General features: G+C 40.0%; 1 protein-coding gene across 3 annotated transcripts in view; it reads right to left on the bottom strand.

Annotated features, from left to right (window-relative positions):
- Window positions 1-3,633: 3,633 nt before the first annotated feature.
- fynb (FYN proto-oncogene, Src family tyrosine kinase b) overlaps window positions 3,634-20,070 on the bottom strand; it is a 161,082-nt gene continuing 144,645 nt past the window's right edge. The window contains exons 8-13 of one of the 3 annotated variants that reach the window (XM_073492829.1): window positions 17,301-17,456; window positions 15,470-15,649; window positions 13,500-13,576; window positions 12,062-12,215; window positions 11,737-11,868; window positions 3,634-5,212 (exon numbers count right to left, since the gene is read on the bottom strand). In XM_073492829.1, the coding sequence (XP_073348930.1) occupies window positions 5,004-5,212; window positions 11,737-11,868; window positions 12,062-12,215; window positions 13,500-13,576; window positions 15,470-15,649; window positions 17,301-17,456 (908 nt within the window). In that variant the 3' untranslated portion in view covers window positions 3,634-5,003. Of the gene's footprint in view, window positions 5,213-11,736; window positions 11,869-12,061; window positions 12,216-13,499; window positions 13,577-15,469; window positions 15,650-17,300; window positions 17,457-17,794; window positions 17,960-20,070 lie in introns of all 3 variants that reach the window. The other 2 variants (XM_073492831.1, XM_073492830.1) reach the window with 2 other exon arrangements.

Genomic DNA, 20,070 nt, shown 5'->3' with positions numbered 1-20,070 from the left:
TGAGCATGTGGATCAACTCCTGTTCTTATACAAGAACATGGAATTTTCTCACTAGCTAAGCACACTTGACCTGTCCTGCATATTGTTGAGATTCGGATGCAAAAGGACTTGAGTTTTTTTTATTTGTACCTCAGGGAAACCCGTTCATGTTTACATGTTCATGTTTACACAACTTAAAAGGCAGAAAAGGCCGTTTGTACTGAAGTAGTAGTACACATTGTCTTTCATTTAAACCTGAGCGCACTTTTGAGGGGTTAAAAACAATAATATTTTTCTACAAAATGCTACCATTTGTTTTATTGAAGATTGAATGTACTGTTAAGCTGCTGATACAAAATGAGAGACTTGAGTATTTTATTTACTGTTTTGAGCTGTTGGTACTGAAGTAGTAGTTCATTTAAGCCTGAGAGCACTTTTGTTTTATTTGTAACTAACATATGAAACACTAAAAGCAGCAAAAAGCACCTTGAGCTGTACACTAAAGTTCAAATGTTCATGCATTTCCATTCCAATGGATATTTCCATAAAGGTTAATAAAATATAATGGAAATGAATTCAACTCTTTGTTTCTTATTGCAAATGCACTGTTTTTTGAACTGCAAATGATGAATACTCATTCAGTGAGACAAAAAGAAATGTGGAAAAAGTGCATCAATATACATAAATTAAAAATGCATCAATAATCGTTTTATAATCGAATCGTAGCCTCTGAATCGTAATCGTAATCGAATCGTGAGGTGCCCCAAGATTCCCACCCCTAACGGGCAATCAGAATAAGTGCATGGGTATGGGTTTCTGTGGCCAAAATTGCCATGAGCTAACCTGTAGTGTTTCAGTAGATTAACTCTTGTTGATACAGTTGTCCCACAGTCTTTACAAGATCACATTCATATCTGTTGAAAAAAGAAAGTGAGATTAGAGTCAAAACATTAAAGATGATCCTATGCAACAGATCCTTCAACTGCCTTGCCAGGCCTCCCCTACTTTGGCAACCCACTGCCCCTTCAGTAAAAATATAATTTGTAATTCATTTATTCATTGATTTTGTTCAATTACACATTAACCTCTTAACAACATATCATATTTTCTTTGTCTTTTGTGTATTTTATATATAAAAAAAACTATTTTAAATTAAAATACAGACACACAAAAGTCAGGTAACAGCAGTATTGCATTTTTTCATTCAAGTTATTGTACATATTTAAATTTGAAAACGGTCAAAACGACCATCTTGGCCGCTATAGTGACGCAGCTGAGGATGGGGGGGGGCGGCTTCGCGAGACTTTGTATTACAGCTCCGTTTAAAAACATCAGCTTTCAGCTTTCTTGAAGTGAACAAAGCCCTCGGTGTATGTTTGAATAACCATCTGACATTGTCTATGAACAAAAAAATGCGGTTTTGTGGGATGTAAATAGCCTGAACAGCCTAAGATCCGTCCGCTCCCCTTACACGCTGCTGTGGCGATGCGGGACAGACAGAACTACTGCTCTTCAGATTCATTCTTTTAGACCTAAAATATTAGGAAACTATAGCCCCTGATTGAATTTGCCTGGAACTGTCTTTACTTTATGAATTAATGGCAATAAAAAGATATTTACCTCTATTTCGAGGATGGCTGCGGATTTCTCCATATGCAACGAAAAGGATAATGGCGGACGTAACGTAATCTCGCGCGATTGTGAACGAGATTAGAGGGGATGTACGGTGTCCTCAAAGGGACAAACTACTCTATCAATGAAGTGCTTTCCGTTTTACATTACAGAGTTGAGTTGGGGAAACTAACACAGCCAAATAAACCTGACATTGCATATTTTTACTTTCAAACACCACAACTAACTCAAGTTGATATAAAAAACTCATGGTTTTTGAGTAATTAAAATATAATACTATGTTTTATAGCCAACAGTAGTGACATTTCATTTTTTTGAGTGTATTATTATGCCTCTCAATATGCATCTTAAGTGACCACCACAGATGTCACTTCCCAGTTAATAAACACTTACATAACTGGAACAAATTGACACAATGTTTTTTACACAAAGAAGTAAATATTTTCATGTAAAAGTGTTGTCACATTTACAAGAAGGTCTAAATAGTTAAGAATTTTTCAGTGTTGTCACAAATTATATACATTTTCTTCCAACTCAACATCTCACTATTGTCACAGTGTGTGCTGTGGCAGCTTGTTTTGTCTCTACCCATTTCCCCCCCTCCTTTTCCCTCACCTGCTCCTTCCCCGTGTGTGTGTCTGTGTTCATGGGCGTGGCGACTGGTTCCTGCTACAGCAGAGAGACACACATGCTTTTCATCAGCTCATCACCTCTGGTTACACTACCCTGGTCACTTCACCACTCCAGTGCCAGATTGTTCCATAAAGTTTGGTGAATATACCTGCCCTCACTTCAGTTTCAGTAAATGGACTGCACTTATATAGCGCTATTCTAGTCTTAGCGACAACACAAGTGAGCATTCATCCATTCACACACACATTCATACACTGGTGACAGAAGCTACCATGCGAGGTGCCACCTGCTCATCAGGAGCGATACCCATTCATACACATGCATACACTGATGGGAGAGCCACTGGGAGCAATTTGGGGTTTAGTATCTTGCCCAAGGATACTTCGACATGTAGACTGCAGGGGCCACGAATCGAAACACAGACCTTCCAAGTGGTGGGCGACTGTTCTACCTCCTAAGCCACAGCCAGCTCAGTATTTTTCTCAATGTTATTCTAGTGACTACCAGCTACGTTTTTGCTCTAGGGATTTGCTAGCGTTTTTCATACCTGGACTTTTTCACCTGCACCTTTGGAACCTCACCTTGCTGCCACCAAGCCACTCCATCCTCCCTGCCTCTGAGTTTTTTGGTGGTATATAAACTCTTTTGGATTGCTCATCTTTCGCTGTTCTCTGCATTTGGGTCCGACAAAAACTCAACCAGACAACTAAAGCGATTTTTAAGGGAGTTTGGGGACTTTCTCCACAGGCAACAAAGAAGAAGCCTATTTGGGGTACTGTATTTGTAAATTTTGACATCCAGTTTACTGTCAACAAAATGTTTTCTTTCGTAAATTTTAGTGTACATTATAAAATCAGTTGAAACAGTGTGTTCAAATAGCTGCTAAATGTTGGCAGTTTAGATGCACTTAAAAACACAGAAGATGACAGGCTGGTACAGTGATGCTGCTACAAACTGACACTGAAAACGAAAGAAACAACTATCAAATTTGCGCAAATTATTAAGGATATTGCTGTTACTAGTCTAAAAACAGTGTGTTTACAAGCATCTGCTGCATTGGCAGGCTAAGAAAGCACAAACATGTTATGACAGTGACGGTGTGTAATCCATTCTGCCTGTTTCTGTGGCTTCTTGTTTCGCTGAGGACATCAGTTGAGTGGGCGGTCCTTCAGTGTGTCACAGAAATGCATCCTTCGGGGCATTCACATCTGTACTTGGAGCTGTCCAACCTGGGATCGGATTACCCAGGATGGGTGGGGATTCCAGGCCTGAACAGGGCCTTAATACAAAATCACTTTATAATGCTGGATTTTACTACAAACGTAGAAACACTGCATGCATACACCCAAAAGCATGTTTAAGCAAAGTTGAAGCATACAAACACTGTCATATGGAAAGGAAGTGTCTTGGAAAGAGTGTAAAATGTTTATTGTTCTTTTCTGAATTGAATGCCAAATCACCAAGATAACAAACAAGTTATGTTAAAAAATGAAAATGAAACCATATAAAGGAGGAAAGTTAGCGACACTTAAAACCTTTAGCTGTACAACTGAAAAAAGAGGACTCCATTGGCCATGAAACCATCTGCATTAGGACGAGTGGTGATTTCAAAGCTTCAGATCTCTATTTCTATCCTGAATTGCAACATGAATTGGCTCTGAGCCTCCCCTGAACATACAGTACAACTGACTCTTAAAAAGGCTAAATAAAAACATACTCTGTAAAAAGCAAATACTCAAATACTGATAGAATATAACCTTGTCAGTAAAACATAGAAGATGAAATAACTCAGGAGTTGAGGTGGTCCAGGTTCAGATGCAGGCTCAAGTGGAGGATGGGCAGGAGACAAGGAAAACGCCATTGTCCACTTCCCCAAAAACAACCGAGGAGCGGCCTCGGAATCTGCTCAAATTAGACATACATACTCTCATCTTAAATTTACTCAATATTTCTTTTTGCAGGCTAAACAAAACACTCATGGTAGAAAGACACATATCCACCCACATTTTCTCAAAATTAGAAGCATGGAAGGATATAATCTTTACCCCGATATATCATTTGTAAAGGAACCTTGTTCCATACAACAGTAGGCTAACAACTAGTGCTCTGACGAAGCTTTAGGGGGTGCAGTAAAAGAAAAGGAAGCTGATGGAAGACTGCGTCCTGCTCATCTCCAGAAGCCTCTGCAATACTACCAACTAAAAAGTAATCAAGCAATAATCTGGGGGTCTATCTTTTTACATGTTATGGAAACCAGAAAAAAATATATATTGAGGCTTTGAGTTCAATCTCTAGAAAAGAACAGAGGAGCTACAGTATAATACACTTCCATATTAACTGTGCTGACATGGTTCTCTTCCTTTGCCTTTAGCAGTTATTATTATTATTATAATGATTTTGTTCAGGAGAAAATAAAATCTGAAACAGAAGCAAACAAGTCAACCAAAACAAGCATTTCTTATTTACATTGAATACAGGTATTTAATTTCCTTATCACAACCCCAGTTAGGTCTGTCCATCCTCCATCCCACCTCCTCAACTTCCCTAATTATCGCATTTACAGAGTTCAGACACTAGGGGCGTGTCATAGACTGAGGTTTGTGGTTTAGGGGTTGGTGGTGGAACTGAAAAGCTCGGTTTGAGCTAAGGAAGCTGTAGACATCCCTAAAATGAAGTCCTGGCAGGGAGAGCTCCAGAGTTTTGTAACAGCACTGTTTTTCCCCAGCTCTGGGTCGACCCCAAGCGTGCAGGAGAGTGGTTTAGAGGTTGTCCCCAGGCTGGTACTGAGGCTCAGTGGCTGTAAAGTAGTCCTCCAAAAAGGCCTGCAGGTACTCGAAGGTGGGCCGCTCCTCCGCGTCTTTCTTCCAGCACTGCAACATCAGCTCGTGCAGTGAGATGGGGCAGTCCTGGGGGCACGGCATCCTGTAGCCACGCTCCACCTGCTCCAGCACCTCGCGGTTGTTCATGCCTGAAAAACACATGCTGAAGATGAGTAAGTACACCAAGGGCTCCTTACTGCTTTGATTCAGCCTTGGTGACCTTCAACACAAACAGACAGTCATCTCATAACTCCAATGGTGCCAAATTTTTTCTTAAAGGAACAGTTTAACCAAAACTGGAAATACAGTCATTAGCGACTCACCTCCATGTTGACATAAAGTCGGGTGAAGTTTTGCTGTCCACAAAACATTTCTGGAGCTTCACAGCAAAACAGTGTTGCACCATTCTCCTAAACAACTGAAGTAGCTGGGGACCACCCCAACAAACCTAAAAGGTCTCCATACAGCTCGTACAGTGAATCCAAATCCAACCTACGAGATCCAAATTAATTTGAAAAGACATTATTTACACCCTTGACAAGCGGTCGGGCTTGTACACCCACTTCAGACAAGGTGCGTAGTTATGCTTTTAGCTTAGCAGCTACAGTTAAGATTTTGGCTTAATAAGTGTGAGAATAAAAACTTTGTGGACTGTTAAACTGTTCCTTTAACAAGTTGAATCTGAGTTTCAGTGTCTCTCTAGTCTGGAGCCAAAGCTCTACACTGAAAACCAGAGGTAGGTACAAATTATTTACATTTACTCCATTCGTACTTGTTGGAGTAGTAGTACATTGCCTATAAAGAGTATACACCCCCTTCGATACTGTACCCTTTTATTGTTTTTATAAATGGAATCATGATCAATATAATTTGGCTTTTTGACTAGAATTTACAAAAAATAAATGTCAAAAATGTTTAATGTGAAAGTGAAAACAGATTTCTGCAAGCTAATGTCAATTAATTAAAAATATATAATGTAAAATAAGTGATTGCATATTGTATTCACCCCCTTCAAGTCAGTATTTAGTAGATGCACCTTTGGCCGCAATCACAGCACTGAGTCTGTGTGGATAGGTCTCAATCAGGATTGCACATCTGGACACTGCAATTTTACTCCATTCTTCTTTGCAAAACTGCTCAAGCTCTGTCAGGTTGCACAGGGATCGGGCATGAACAGCCCTTTTCAAGTCCAGCCACAAATTCTCTATTGGATTGAAGTCTGGGCTTTGACTCGGCCACTCCAGAACATTTTCCTCATTGTCTGCCTCGTTGGCATTGTTTGTGTGCTGAGCTGTTGACCTGCACTGAGAAGGCAGGCTGTCTGTGACACACTCGCTCTTGCGAAAGATATTGCAGTATGCCACAGCCTTTATAGCACTTCTCCTGACCCTTCGGTGCTTGGTGAGTCACCAATATAACAAACTGGTGCAGGAGAGGAAATAACCAATTATGTCTATTATCACATAGAGATGTTCCGATACCATTTTTTCCTTCCCGATACAGATTTTGATACCTGGGCTCTGGGTATCGGCTGATACAGAATACCGATCCGATAAAGAGTACCGATCCGATACCAGTGCGGGTTTAAAAAAAAGTTTTTTTTTCTTTTAACAGCTGTAAATACTACTAACCCTGTATGGATCTGATATGATTGCTATCACGGCTCACTATCACTTACTAGTCGTTTTTATATTGGACAGCAACCCGCCAATTTGGCTGTCCTTTTTGCGGCTAGGTCCGCGAATTTAGACAGGCCGCGGCATATTGGGGGTCTGTTTTGGTCCGCCAATATGACGCGTCAGAGGGTACACTTTTTGCCACCTCCATTGCTATGTAAATCCAAGGCGTTGATGTGCTGGCAATTGCGTGACATGGGCGGAGGTTTCGATGACATGCATTGTTGTGCGACCCACAGCCGGGAGTTTTAAAAGCAGGAAACAGCTCATCACAGCAGTCAGTTCATCACTTCATCCACGGACGTCAAGATGAGCAACTGGAAAGCCGCTGAGATCCGGGAGATGCTAACCATCACAGCCGAGAGAATCGTCAATAACCAGATAACTCGTCACTGTTCACGCCCAACTTCGTGCTTCACGTCACGTGACATGTTTATGGCTACCCCAGTGGCGGGTTTTTGCAAAGGAGGAATATTACACCTCCGTTTCACATTGACAAAGCAGCAGATTGCATTCTTTACCTGGCTGCAAATGTGGCGCATTTTCTAACTAAAAGGGACTACTGACGGAACTCGTTTGCTTGCAGCAGACTCAGCAAAGACGTGGGGCACACGTAAGAGGTCCAAATGTCAGTAGTAAAGCTGATTGCACGTCTTTCAGCCTACATGGAATGTGTTCCCTCGCTGTCTCCACGTTTGGGCAGAGCAGTTTCATGCGTCTTCAAATGTTTTATAAGGATGCTGTTGTTGAAATTGCCAAGACTCGTGCAACCCTTTGAAATTACAGCTGTGGCTACTGAACATGTTGCCGTTTTACTGGTAGGGTTATCCAGAGGAAAATATTGCCAACTAGCTGATATGTTGCTTGCACTGTCTGACTCACGTGAAATCAACTTCCTCTTCACTGCTCTAAAAACAGTAGTTGCCAGGGGCAGCACAGCTTAACTTCCTGTGTTGGCTTTTAGAGCAGTTAAGAAGAATTGATTTTCGGTGTGTAACGTTAAGCAGAGTGCGTTAAGCAAAATCGGTGCAAAGACTCACATAATCGCCAATACCGACACCTGCATTTTTGGCAGTATCGGCGGTTTTTTCGATACTGCCAAGACTCGTGCAACCCTTTGAAATTACAGCTGTGGCTACTGAACATGTTGCCGTTTTACTGGTAGGGTTATCCAGAGGAAAATATTGCCAACTAGCTGATATGTTGCTTGCACTGTCTGACTCACGTGAAATCAACTTCCTCTTCACTGCTCTAAAAACAGTAGTTGCCAGGGGCAGCACAGCTTAACTTCCTGTGTTGGCTTTTAGAGCAGTTAAGAAGAATTGATTTTCGGTGTGTAACGTTAAGCAGAGTGCGTTAAGCAAAATCGGTGCAAAGACTCACATAATCGCCAATACCGACACCTGCATTTTTGGCAGTATCGGCGGTTTTTTCGATACTGGTATTGGAATCAGAACAACCCTATAATCACTGTACTAAGATTATGTACACTAAATTTGTACCTCTTATAATTATTGTTAAGTCAATGTTGTAAGACTCTCTCTTAGTGATCTCACCAGTCTAACTGAGAAACCGTGTTTGTTAACTGATGAACTAATACAGTGTATCTTGGTCTGTTCTTGTTCCTAGAACATCATAATGTTGTTCCATATTGTTCTTCTGGAATTTATTAAAGTTATTATTATTCCTGCTTCCGTACGTTTTTCAGCGCTTTTCAACTCCTACAAATTATGAGCTACTTGTATTTTTGGCATTTCTATCTTTTTATTCTTTTGGTAATTTCCAGCTTTTTCTGGAAAATTTTTCCCATTCATCCTTATGGGGATTTTTTCAAATTTCATTCTGCTACTACTTCAGCATACGTTCAGCTATAGAAACCAATCAACTATCAAAATGTTCAGCATTTTAAGCTCTTTCAGTCTTGTACTTTTCAGCCTTTTAGCCTTTCAACTTTTTCAAATATTCAGCTTTTTCAAAAAAAAATTAATATGGAAGCAAATGGGAAAATCTTCAAATCCTCTTCAAAACTCATCCACTTTCAACCTCTTCTTGCCCCTCATACTTAGAGCTAGAGACACCATTCCAACTTTAAAATAGTCACAAGAACTTGAACTGTTGGGCATGTATTTCAGTTTTTGAAAATCTTTTACGGTTTTGAAATCATCACAGTTTTAGTTTTAAGGATTTTTAGCTCGTCTTCTGGTTTTATAATAGGTGTGTATTGCGTGAGCTAGAGTGTGTGACATCATCACTAGAGTGGAGAGCAGCTGCAAAAACTTTAGAAAAAATTCTATTCAGCTTGATTTGGGTCCCACATCTTTTACTTCACATAGACAATAAATACATAGTAGGAAATCTTGTTGGCTTTCAGATGATGGTCTTATTTCAGATGTAGGACTTAAACTTTTGGCTGTAGAAGCCCTTGAGCGACAAGCACTCCAGCAACTCCCCCATAAGCCGCAGTGTTAACTTTGAGCATAAATTTCTGGAGTGGAGCAGACGGTACCGGTTTTGTCTTTCGCTCTGGCTCCCTCATTTTTCACTCTACAGAAATAAAAAATACATTACATGGTTCAGCAATGTCTCCTGTTATTCACTGTATACATATTTTGGCCATAATCATTACACCTTTTTCTAGACCTGCAGGTGTTTGGGAGGTGTTTTCCCATTCATCCTTATGGGGAAATTTTTCAAATTTCATTCTGCTACTACTTCAGCATACGTTCAGCTATAGAAACCGTTCAACTATCAAAATGTTCAGCTTTTTAAGCTCTTTCAGCCTATTACTTTTCAGCTTTTCAACCTTTTCAAATATTCAGCTTTCTGCCTTTTCAGCTTTTTCAAATATTCAGCATTATGTTCAGCTAGCTTTATGTTCAGCTTGAGAAACTATTCAACCTTCAAAATATTCAGCTTTATATTCAGCTAGAGAAACTATTCAACCTTCAAAATATTCATCTTTATGTTCAGGTAGAGAAACTATTCAACCTTCAAAATATTCATCTTTATGTTCAGGTAGAGAAACTGTTCAACTATCAAAATATTCAGCTTTATGTTCAGCTTGAGAAACTATTCAACCTTCAAAATATTCAGCTTTATGTTCAGCTTGAGAAACTATTCAACCTTCAAAATATTCATCTTCATGTTCAGCTAGAGAAACTATTCAACCTTCAAAATATTCATCTTTATGTTCAACTAGAGAAACTATTCAACCTTCAAAATATTCATCTTTATGTTCAGCTAGAGAAACTATTCAACCTTCAAAATATTCATCTTTATGTTCAGCTAGAGAAACTATTCAACCTTCAAAATATTCATCTTTATGTTCAGCTAGAGAAACTATTCAACCTTCAAAATATTCAGCTTTATGTTCAGCTAGAGAAACTATTCAACCTTCAAAATATTCAGCTTTATGTTCAGCTAGAGAAACTATTCAACCTTAAAAATATTCATCTTTATGTTCAGGTAGAGAAACTGTTCAACTATCAAAATATTCAGCTTTATGTTCAGGAAGAGAAACTGTTCAACTATCAAAATATTCAGCTTTATGTTCAGCTAGAGAAACTGTTCAACCTTCAAAATATTCAGCTGTATGTGCAGCTAAAGAAACTGTTCAACCTTCAAAATATTCAGCTTTATGTTCAGCTAGAGAAACTGTTCAACTATCAAAATATTCAGCTTTATGTTCAGCTAGAGAAACTGTTCAAACATCAAAATATTCAGCTTTTACAGCCTATTCAGCCTTATACATTTTAGCCTTTTCTGTCTTTTCAGTTTTTGAAAAATTCAGCTTTTTCTGCAAATTCTTGACCATTCATTCTTATAGTTTTATGCATTTCCAACAGTACATTCAGCAGATTTCTGAAATCACTTCAGCCATCAGCATTCACACTGTATTTTCGCAGGAAATGCAATTTTTCTAGTTACACCTGACAAGTTACATTTTACTATCATTTTACTATTATCTTTGTGTTTTGTGATAGCATTTATGAAATAAAGACTGAGTGTCTTGAATGTTCTTTGACAAATTTAATTAATTATCTAACCAGAAGATGATGATTATGTGATATTACATCTAATGAACATCATCTGTCATGTCCACATCAGATGAAAGAAGTGGCAAAAGCAGTGTACAGGTCTCTGTGGATGTAGTTCATCCTCTTGATGTAGGCCATGCCTGCTGCCACCTGGAGCACAGCACATTGAGAGCAGCTGCAGCTCACTGAAACATCATCTTTAATATTATTTCTGCTGGATACTGCAACTGTGATATGCTTGAGGATACATGTGGATAGAGCTTTTCCTACATAGTTATGGTACCGTGTATGTATTTTTCAGTGCATCAAAATGTGAATAGTTATTGCCTAACACTGTAAGTTAGAATACCATTATTCTTTACTCAGTGAGTAGTTTTTACAGTATATACTTTTTTACTTGGTCTAAAGTAAGTAAAGTAATGTTACTATAATTCAGTACACTATTTGGCCACTACCAAGCTGTGTTAAGGTCCCACAGACTGCAGTTCTTGCTAAGCTGCTAACACATCTGTTAGCATGATGCTGCCCCTTCAGCTCATTGCGTGTTAACCTTACTCACCTGCTCCCTGAAGCACAAACAGCCCACCAACCCCATCTGGACAAACATGTGTTCCTCCTTGCTTGGAGCTGCACTCTCATTCCACTCTGACTCCCCCTTACTTTCTCTTTTAGTTTCTGTCTCAAATTCAACTACCACAGATGAACAGTGGTAATTAAGGGTTATGTCACACTCTCGCATTCCATGGAAGGTTAGCCAAGCATTAAAGAACCTTTTACTCCCATAAACAGCAGGAGGGGCTGCCAGTTGTCTTAGACAGAGCTGTGTGTGCTTTTGTAACAACACTGTATTTCATACAGGAGAGCTTTCTTCTTATCAGGCTCTTTATCGACGTCTCCCAAGTAGCTCAAGGTGAAGGCTACATCACACAGAGCCTCTGCTGTCTGTTTCACTCTCCTCACCTGGGTATGGCACCCGACCCTTGGTGACCAGCTCTGTCAGTAAAATGCCAAATGACCACACATCTGATTTGATGGTGAACTTTCCGTACAGCGCAGCCTCTGGGGCGGTCCACTTGATAGGGAACTTTGCACCTGGAGGAGGGCAGATGACATGCGCATGAATGAACCTGCTTATCTGCAGGTGAAGTTACATTTTACAATTCAAGATCAGTTGACTTTGTCACATGGAGAACAGCTTAGCCTGTGATGCATCTTATATGTGGGAGTACTAGGTATGTGCATTTAACATCATGTGTGTTAGTGGGGGAGGAGTCGGAAGACCCACCTTGCCGAGCGGTGTATTCATTGTCTTCAATGAGCCTGGCCAGGCCAAAGTCAGCGATTTTGCACACCAGGTTGTCTCCCACCAGGATGTTGGCGGAGCGCAGGTCTCTGTGGATGTAGTTCATCCTCTCGATGTAGGCCATGCCTGCTGCCACCTGGAGCACAGCACATTGAGAGCAGCTGCAGCTCACTGAAACATCATCTTAGTATTATTTCTGCTGGATACTGCAACTGTGATATGCTTGAGGATACATGTGGGTAGAGCTTTTCCTACATAGTTATGGTACCATGTATGTATTTTTCAGTGCATCAAAATGTGAATAGTTATTGCCTAACACTGTAAGTTAGAGCTTATATTTAGATTTTATTTTTTATTAAACATGCAGTCCTAACAAATACCGCTGATCTGCAGAAAACAGAAAATCAGGTTAAGGGAAGTTTCATTCAAAAGGTTTATTAATTGTAATTTTTTACAGACATTACCTGCTGAAAGTTTGGGCTGAAATAGGAAGCAGGACTGAATATATTAGTAAAATTATAGTTTTATAGTTTATAGACATTATAGAAATATGTGAACTATTACTGACACACAGTAAATGATCAGATAAATGCTGGTATTAAGATTATATCCACATCTGGAATTATCTGTACTATAATGGCAACCATGATCAATTCAGCATTATGTACTTTTCTACGGTACATTATTTTATTTATTTTATTATTTATTATACTATTTTAATCCCACCAGGGGAATTTTTTTTTATCACACACACACACACACACACACACAGTGTATAGAGGAGAATGAGTGAAACATGCAACGGCGCCCAACGAGCAGTGTTAGGGGTCAGTGCCTTGCTCAAGGGGCACCTCGGCAATGCCCAGGATGTGAACTAGTATTCTCCATTACTAGTCCACATCATACTTTTTTGGTCTTGAACCGGCCACCTTTGAGTCCCCAAGCCAAGTCCCTATGGACTGAGCTATTGCCGCCCCAAGTTGTGTTGTACTCACCACTTTGCTGCTCACAGTTCTGTCTTTTTAACAGAAATACCTATTTTCATTCACTTATTTTTATGAAAGAGGATTGGAGCCACTGTAAAAAAAATATTTGAATTCAAAGAATTCTGGTCGGAATTCTGAGTTTAAACTGACTTTGCACAACTTCTTGCAAATTACCCTGCAGTACGGAAGTCCAAAATGGCCGATACAGATATACCAGCAAATAAATAAAAAAAATATTCATAAATTATAAAACTCTTACTTTGTAGTCAAAAACCATAAGTGTGAAAGTCTTTGGAGATACATGAGAAATCCTTTAGCCTGCAAGCTTCCAGTTGGGCCAGTGTATGTGCTTTATGAGGGGTGTCACAGTCATACTTCTTCTGTACAGTCCAGTGTCAGCAGATAAAACATGAATTTTGTTGATCCAGGTGTACCTGTGCTGCCATGTCCACCAGGTTAGGCAGCTTCAACCCTCGTCCCTCTCCATCCTTCAAGAAGTCCAGCAGGCTTCCTACAGCAGACAGAAACACATATCCGATGTCAGTCCAATTTCACATACGGACACTGAAGACACAAGCTGATACATCAGCCAGTCAGTGGTGCCCGTTTCCCCTTGCCCTTTACAGGAACTGTCTATAATTCAGTAATTACCAACCACAAGCATCAATGTGACAGCTGAATGTTTTAGAGACATGAGCTTTGATGATCACCACAGAGGCTTAAGACATTCCTAAAATTTCACACTTGATCTGCTGTTTGAAAACACTTTTTCCTCTCCAACTCAATGGGCTGACCTAGCCGTGGCAGCGGATGCATGCAGCAGACAGATTGATGCAAATCAGTGTTTCCATTCATGTGTTCTCTGGTGTTTAGTGTGCATCCACAGCACGCTCTTGCTGGGTTCTAAATTCCAGTTTTATGGAAGATTGTTTTGAAGGCCTTAATCATGTCTCATTACTTAATCAGTCTCTTTGAAAGAAAGGCTTTCCATTATGTTACTATAACTCTGACTAGAATGGAAAAAAACACTTAAATTAAATACATTCTGCAAAGTCTACATGTATGCCTGTGCACAGCGCAAGATGCTTCAATACACACTAGCACATCAACAGTAGCCTTACCATTTTCTACATTTTACTGTGCATCAGATTTTGCTATTGTAGCAGCTCAGGTCAAACAGGTCAAGTATTAAACACTGTGGCCCAAAATACATAAAAATATAAAGCACATTTACTGTGGCCATTCATAGTCTCCAGTGGATCATTCCAAGTAGGTTGTCTTCTTGTACCAAAATCAGGCGCAAATTTCCATTGGCTCAAACATTAACATCTAATGTGCGGATTGCGGTTTTATAATAAATTTGCTTAGCAGATTCCTGTTTCATCAGTTTTACCGTTGTTTTACTTCCCAGGGAGATCTGCATGTTGTAAACCTAGTCCAACACTGTCAGACTGCATTCAGACCAAATTGGTTGTTGTGGGAAAAATTCCAGTCCTCCTATTCATTTCAGTGTGGGTAGGGTGACCAAAAATGTGTAAAAAAAATGTAACGTGATGTTTTTTGTGTAGTCAATCAGATTGACCTTTCACACCAGTTTAAAACACAGCGTGTATTTATTTAAATTAGCAGCAGCAGATCAGAAGTAGAATATAACGGATCAGTCATGGGCATAGTAGCATGGCTAAATGCTACTGGGGGAATACAATTGATATTCCTATACCATTATAATATACCTTACATCCTGGGTGGTTATTTAAGTGGACAAACAAACAATCACTCCTCTGTTGCTTAATAGTGGTTGGCAAACTCCTTTGAGGTGCATCGTCGCCACTTTCTGGATTGGGGTACTTAAAGTTTACATTATGTCACACAAATAGGCCATGGAATGACATTCCCACACCAACGCATGATTTGGTCTGAATAAGATCTAAGAGTAGCTTCCCAATTCAAACCCAATGGGTACCTACAAATACTGTGATGGGATTGCGCCATTTTGTTGTCAGATTACTATTTTGTCACTTTAAAATGTCATTTGGATAGAAATGCCTTTCTTTCTCTTTGACTGCCATTTTTCTGTGTCCATGTGTGTCCTGTGTTGCAAACAGATTCACAATGGGCTAAAGAGTTAGTTTAGCCAGCAAGCCAACGTTGACAATGGATGACATGAACCCACACCTAGCCAGACCAAAGCCAGCTGCGTCAATGCTGAAAAAAGCTCTTGTCTTGTTTAGTACATTGATTTGATGTTACAGTTTTGTTAAAATAGAAGAACATTTTTACAGAATTTATGAAACAGCATAAAACATTGGCAAAAACTCATTCAGACCAAATGCTTTTACAAAGAAATGTGTGAATGTCTGTTAGTGAGAAGTGTGGACATATGCATGTGTTTGTGCTCATATACCTTTGCCCATGTACTCTGTGACGATGTAAATGGGCTCCTCAGAAACCACAGCATAAAGCTGCACCAGCTTGTCATGGCGGAGTTTCTTCATGATCTGAGCCTCCTCCAGGAAGGACTCAGGGGACATGGTGCCAGGCTTCAGAGTCTTCACTGCCACTTTAGTGGTGCCATTCCATGTTCCTGGCATATGCACACACATGCTGCCATCAGTACAGCAGGAACATCAATTCATATTCCAATTGACACTGACTTGACAAGCCTGCTGTCTAACCTGAAGAGATGATTTACAGCTGAGAGTCAACTGAAGTCAAAAACGGGGAGGAGGTAAACAAGGTACCAATGAGGTAAACAAGCAACACAGAATGAGATCAGGATGCACTATCAGGACTAGATCACCTGTAATTCTCATGTTGTGCTAAAGGATAATTAAATGGATATAAGATTCAGGGTGAACCTTGATTTGAAATAGCTTTCACAAACCAGGAGAGCAATCCAGCAAGGCTTTGAGAGCCACAATACACCAACATTGGAGCCGACAATCCTTTGTAGGATGATTAACAAAAGAAAGTCAGTAAGCTCCCCAGTGGTTGGATGCCAGTTACTGTAACACAGCATGGCTATGCCACCAATGTGTACTGCCTCCAGCCACTATGTCAGAGCATCACCTAAATAAAGTAGTAGTCCATTTATCTCAATCTGTGAAGATAATGGATGCAGGAATATTAGTAGTGAACCAAAGGGAGAACAGAGCCATCAGCTAACATTTGGTCAGCATGTGTTTGCTGGGTTTGGGGGTTTAATTTGAGACTAAGCACATAAATCAGAGTAGGCTTCTTTGGCAATGTAGCTGTCCACATTTTGGGAGTCGGTACTGAGCGAGTGATGATCACCTGCTGAGTTGTGAGGTAACAGGATATCAGAGGCTGGGTTTCATCTGTGAGAAGCCCTATTCTCAGTATTTCAAGCTGGAATATAATAAGAATGCACAACCTCATTCTGCAGAACGAAGTCCAAAACGACCAACACTTAACATAAGTAAATGTATTATCATATGAATGAAGAGCGTAAAACATATGTAAATGAGCAAATACATTCTAAATAATTTAATAAATTATTAAAAAAGGTGTCATTTGTAAGAAATTGACAACATTTGAAGGTAGCTTTAAAATTATAGGGGGCAGGGTAACCGCTTACTACATACTCTTTGATGTATCTATTTTTGGCTGTCACAACTAGCTGCTGTTAGCAAGTAGCTCAGTTAGCCGTGGAGCTAAGTGGTCCTGTTAGCTGATAGGACTCTGCCTCGGATTATGGAGTATTTCCCATTCTACTCGGTGAGTAAAGAATTAAGAAGAGAATTTATTAGGACCAAATCAGATTAAGTTTTATTTCGTCTATGTGGACTTTGAATGAAGTGAGCTAATGAGGCAATTGAGCTCATCTTTGTTCAGTAAAAGAGAAACTTGAAATCGGTAGGTGGGGGGTTGTATATTTTTCTCTGCAACACAATACATAGATATATCTGACTAAGACCAACACTATTGTTTCTTTGTGCTCTGGTATTAATGTTCATTTTTGTAATGTCTTAACCTAGAATTCTGGCCATATCTTACAAATTGCACCTTCAAAACTACATTTTTGTAGTAAAAAAAAAATCTTTACTGTAATAGTCCTTGACGATACTTGAGAAATATCCTTTAGCCTGCAAGCCTCTAACTGGACCAGTATTTTTGAACTATTACAGAGCAGCTAGATACAATGTCAGCAAACTTGCGCTGGTATCTTTAGCTTGCAAGCTAATGACAGTGTTTTATTTGCAGTAGGTCCTTACCGTAAAACACATCAGCAAAACATCCTGTCCCAAGCTTTACTTCCAACTCAAGTTCTTCTCTGCTGATCTCCCAGGCATCATGACTCAAGCCCACAGTGTCAGGGATGTAGTTCACACACACGCCCGTTAAATTAAAGCACAAACCATCCGCACTCTCTACAGGGGGAGGGAAGGCAAGGCACACAGGGTTAACTACCGGGGAGAGGAACATGCAGTGAGGAACACAGAAGGGAGCCATCTTTAGACTGTCAGAGCAGGGTTAGGGTTAGGGTAGTCTTCTGAGGCATTGGATGTTTTTCCAGATGAAATTGGGAAGGAGGGCTCAGAAAACACAAGTATTTACCTGGCAAAAACCCCTACTGAGAATTATTAAAATTTTCTTTCCCATCTCATTTGATCCCTTCCCCTCCCAGGCCAGATTATCTGATGTCTCTGCTGACTCAGTGTGGTCCCTTCCATGTGGCCTCTTTTTCTGGAGGCAACTGGACCCGTACCCATCCAAACCTCCCCAAACTGCCCGTTCCCAAGACGCTTGATGAGTTGCAGTGACTCCCGCGGGATCTCCCACACATCTTTGGTTTTGACAGACAGGTCAGCGAGGCGGGGCATTCCTTTGTGGCAGGGAACCACCAAGCGACAGCAGAGCCCGGCGGCTCGGTCTACAGATGCCACACAGCAATGCACAAATAAGAACAGGAAAGAGAGGGATGTACAAAGAATTAGCAGAGCATTCTGCAAGAGAGGGAAAGGATTAAAGCAACTCAACTACTAGAAACAAGGACGACAAAGAGCAGAGTAAACAAGAAAGCTGAAAATCATGTCCTTTCCTTCTACCTCCTTGATTGCACACAAACTACTTCCACATCAGGGGATCCTGAACAGGTGTCTGTTTACTTCTTTACCCTGATGAAGACCCCCCATAGTTAAAATAATTCAAGTCAGATGCACAATAAATAAGCCTTGGGGAAAAGAGCGACGTGTGCCAATGTTTTTCTTCTTTTTTACTTTTTAAAGTTACTCACAACTCAAGTAACTTTTTAGTTAATGCTTTTGTACTCAAGTTGTTATTTTGATGACTATTTTTACTCTACTCAAGTAACTGTGAATGAAAAGTAATAGTACTTTTACTTAAGAACAGTTTTTGACTAGTCTACCCACCTCTGGCTGCCGTATCGCTACTATAGAGCAGCTCCTTTCCTCAGGCTGGGAGACTCTTGAAAAGCTTAAGTACCAAAGTAGCAAGTATAGGTCATAGGAAAAGTATAGGCTCTATATTATGGCTCACTTTGGCTAATGGCATTTACAACTCACGTACACTTTATACTAATGACAGTAAATTATGGAAAGAGATAGCTTTGGGTGTCAGTGACTTATCTGGGAAACGTACATCTACAGTTGTGGTTAAACATAAAGATGAAGCACAGGGACTTTATGCACCATAAGATGCATTAACAACCATGCTTGTTTAGGTGACAGAGTGGTGCCCCAGCTGCTTCCATTTTGACTATTGGCTTTTTTTATTGTCTGGCTGTCACTTTAGCTGATGATATCGTAATCAGCGTTATGAAATCAAACATCTCTTGCTTTTATTCTGGAGGAAGCTCTCATGTTTACCTTTATTGATTAAGCCACTGGATTAGGGCAGAGTTTCCATTGGTACTTTAGACTGATATCTAGTGAGACCCCCACACCCAATAATGTGGGGACAAAGTGACTCTCCTTCCTCACCACTAACAGTGATAAGGCCCCAGGTTGTTTGCACAGGGCAGTAAAGACGAGATAAAGGCCTGCATCTCACCCGTGGGAGGGTTCAACCTGCAATTTGGCCACCCAATCCCATCTGGGCCTCCTGCCTGCTGCCTCAGATACTCCACTCACATATCAATACAGCACTATGTTCACTCTACTGGCTGTCATAAAACCTGTCAATATGTGGACTGTATCCTTGTACCATGCATCAAAACAGGCAGTGTTTTCTAAAAAGCTGTGGCTGCTTCAGAATATGAATTTTGTGCTTGATCAGATTTAAGTTCAATTCATGACTCACAGATGAAAGCTTGTTATATTTTAAAGGAAGAATAAGCCAGTACTCAATTTCTGTGTTGCTGCAGTCAGAGCAATACATTCAACTTGCTAAATTGTGCAATTAATTAAGCAATAACCTGAACAGTGCTCATTTCTAACTTTGGTGCCACTAACAAAAACAACAACCTGGGAACAATGGATGAATGGGCTGGAAGCAACACATTGACTCCAGTAGTTTTCGCCAAGATTGTCTCATCATCCTGCAAAAAAGCTATTGCTATAATCATCATTTGAAAGGTGCTATGATCACAATACATTCAGTACTTCAGGGCTTTAAAGCTCCACTATTTAACTCTTGCTGAACAGTGGCCACAAGTAGAAATTACAGGATTTAACCAATTCAAAATTAGTATTTTGTGCGATTTAGCGCCCCTCACAGTTTCTGAGCTCAACACCACTGATGTAAATACAAATCCCCGGTTGACAGACATAATGTAAGTTGTGACTACAAAAAAATAACATTGTTATGATGAGTTTTGTCTTGAAAACTTAAAGCAGACATGTATGTAACACTGTGATCCTACCTTCTCACTGAAGTGACAGTGCAGAAACAAATGGTTATGCACTTAATTTGCATTTACCATCTGAAATTTGACTTAAAATCTCATAATTCTGACTTAAGATATTGACTAAGATATGAGATACTGATTTCAAAATCATAAGATGGTAAGTTTGACTAACTCAG

This window comes from Pagrus major, chromosome 22, assembly GCF_040436345.1.
Source record: "Pagrus major chromosome 22, Pma_NU_1.0".
Classification (NCBI taxonomy): domain Eukaryota; kingdom Metazoa; phylum Chordata; class Actinopteri; order Spariformes; family Sparidae; genus Pagrus; species Pagrus major.
The sequence above is the reverse complement of the archived record's forward strand: the minus strand, read 5'-3'. Positions and strand labels throughout refer to the sequence as shown.